General features: G+C 61.3%; 1 protein-coding gene across 1 annotated transcript; it reads right to left on the bottom strand.

Annotated features, from left to right (window-relative positions):
• Positions 1-273: 273 nt before the first annotated feature.
• Positions 274-2,227, bottom strand: LIPT2 (lipoyl(octanoyl) transferase 2; the record flags this gene model as incomplete). The annotated part of the gene is made up of 2 exons (XM_057387738.1): positions 274-931; positions 2,044-2,227. Coding segments are annotated over 2 exons (417 nt in total), but the record flags the coding sequence as incomplete, so codon positions are not given.
• Positions 2,228-2,231: the final 4 nt, after the last annotated feature.

Here is a 2,231-nt window from a genome sequence, read left to right as displayed (position 1 = left end):
GGGGTGGGAGCAGTCCCCGTCACCAGCCGGGATCCCACAGGATCTGTGACATCTGTGCCTCCTCTCCTTGTGAGCCCCGACCCCTTTCCCTCCTCCTCCTGCTTTCCACTGTGTCTGCAGCGATCAGTGGCATTTTACCCAGAATTACAGCCATTTCCACCCTCCCCAACACCAGGGAGAGAGGCTTTGCCATGAGGGCTGCCCTGAGCTCAGGGTGAGAAAAAGGTGGTCATTGATAAATAAATGAGGGTAAATAAATGAGAAAAAGATCAGCAGCCAAAGTTCCTATCAATTCTCTTTATGTATAAAATCCTTTTACCCATCAGCGAGGGAAGGATGCTCCACCCACCAGTCGCCCCTCCTCCTGTCCAAAGGGCTCATTCTGAGCATTCACCCAGACTTATAATTTTTGTGGGGCAAAAAGCAGAGAAACCCCACCAMAGCACCTGTTTGGTGTTTCCCCAGCAAGTGCCACGGGGATGTGGTACCGTGGAGGTGTCACTGAGGGCTGAGGGCTGGAGAGAGCGGCCCCAGGGCAGTTTGGGTGTTCCAGCAGCAGCCTGAAGCTCTGTGCCACTGTTCACTCACAGCCCAAAGGCACAGAGCTCCCATCTGACAGCAGAGCATCCCCGGGCTGCCCTGCCCTCCACTCTGGACTGTGGCTCTGCCAAAACCCCGCCCAAGGCACCAACACGATCCTAATGTCCGGAATCTTCCGAGGAGACCAAAGAGCAGCCAAACACCTCCTGGAAGGAGTCGAGGAAGGGCTCCAGGACGTGGCTGACGGTGACGTGCTGGCCCAGCTCGCGGCTCAGGGAGGTGACCCCCTTCCCCTCCAGCCCACAGGGCACGATGTGCTGGAACCAGCTGAGGTCGGTGCAGCAGTTCAGGGCCAGCCCGTGCGAGGTGATGTGGTTCCCACAGTGCACACCTGCGGGGCCAAGAGCACCCACCCATCAGCAGCGTCACCAGGGTGTCCTGGTGAGAGACTGAGTGACCACACTGCCCACATCACTGCAAACATCCTCCCACACCGTGCTGTGCTCCTCAACCTGCCAGGGAAAACCCACAGGCAGGCTCTGCAAATTTGGGGCAGATGGGGGACAGCATGCCCAGGTCCCTGCACACCCCARCACCTCCCACCAAGGGGGTTCCATGGGCTTGGACACGGGAGAGCTGCAGGACCCCAAATCCAGGCTGCAGGGTCCCAAGGAGAGGTACAGGATGTGGAGGGGGGACAGGGGATGGGGACAAGGCTGGGGACCGGGCTGCAGGCACCCAGCCACGGGTGCAGGGGAGTAACAGGAGCAGTGGGGCAAAGTACTGGCCCTGGGTGGGCTGCAGGGACCCAAAATGGCACTGTCCCCTCCTCCAGGACACACACCCCACCCGTGCATGCTSCCCTGTGACACCCACTGTCCCCAGTGCCCACAGCACATCCCGAGTGCCCTGCAGGTGCCACTCCATGGGGCACACGGATCACAGCATGGGCTGGGCTGGGCTGGGCTGGGCTGGGAGGTGTTCCATGGGCAGGGACAGTTCCCACTGTCCCAGGTGCTCCCAGCCCCAATGTCCGGCCTGGCCTTGGGCACTCAAAGGGATCCAGGGGCAGCCACAGCTTCTCTGGGCACCCTGTGCCAGGGTCTGCCCACCTTGTAGAGAACAATTCTTGTCCAATATCCCATCGGGCAGTGTGACCCCATTCCCTGTGTCCTGTCCCTCCAGCCCTTGGCCCCAGTCCCTCTCCTGGAGCTCTTTTAGGCCCCAAAAGGGGCTCTGAGCTGTCCCTGGACCCTTCCCTTCTCCAGTGAGCCCCCCAGCTCTCCCAGCCCGGCCGCACACACACACACACACACAGACACAGACACAGACACACACACACAAACACACACACTCACACACACACACACAGACACACACACACAAACACACACACTCACACACACTCACACACACACACACAGACACACACACACAAACACACACACTCACACACACTCACACACACACACACAGACCCGCTCCCGGAGCTGTCCCGCTCACCGATGGCACAGAGTTTGCTGTCGCCCATCCAGACGCCGGTGAAGGGCGGCGGGAGGGCGCGGGCGGTGCCCAGCCCCAGGCGGCGGCAGAGCCGCAGCACCAGCTCCTCCAGCCCGGCCACGTAGGCTCGGAGCGGGAGGCGGCGGCGGCGCAGGTCGAGCACCGGGAAGGCGAGCAGCTGCCCGGGG

The sequence above is a fragment of the Malurus melanocephalus genome, unplaced genomic scaffold, assembly GCF_030028575.1.
Source record: "Malurus melanocephalus ecotype Western Australia unplaced genomic scaffold, MMel_1.1 scaffold_1332, whole genome shotgun sequence".
Classification (NCBI taxonomy): domain Eukaryota; kingdom Metazoa; phylum Chordata; class Aves; order Passeriformes; family Maluridae; genus Malurus; species Malurus melanocephalus.
Note: the sequence above shows the minus strand (reverse complement) of the source record. Positions and strands in the feature narration are given on the sequence as shown.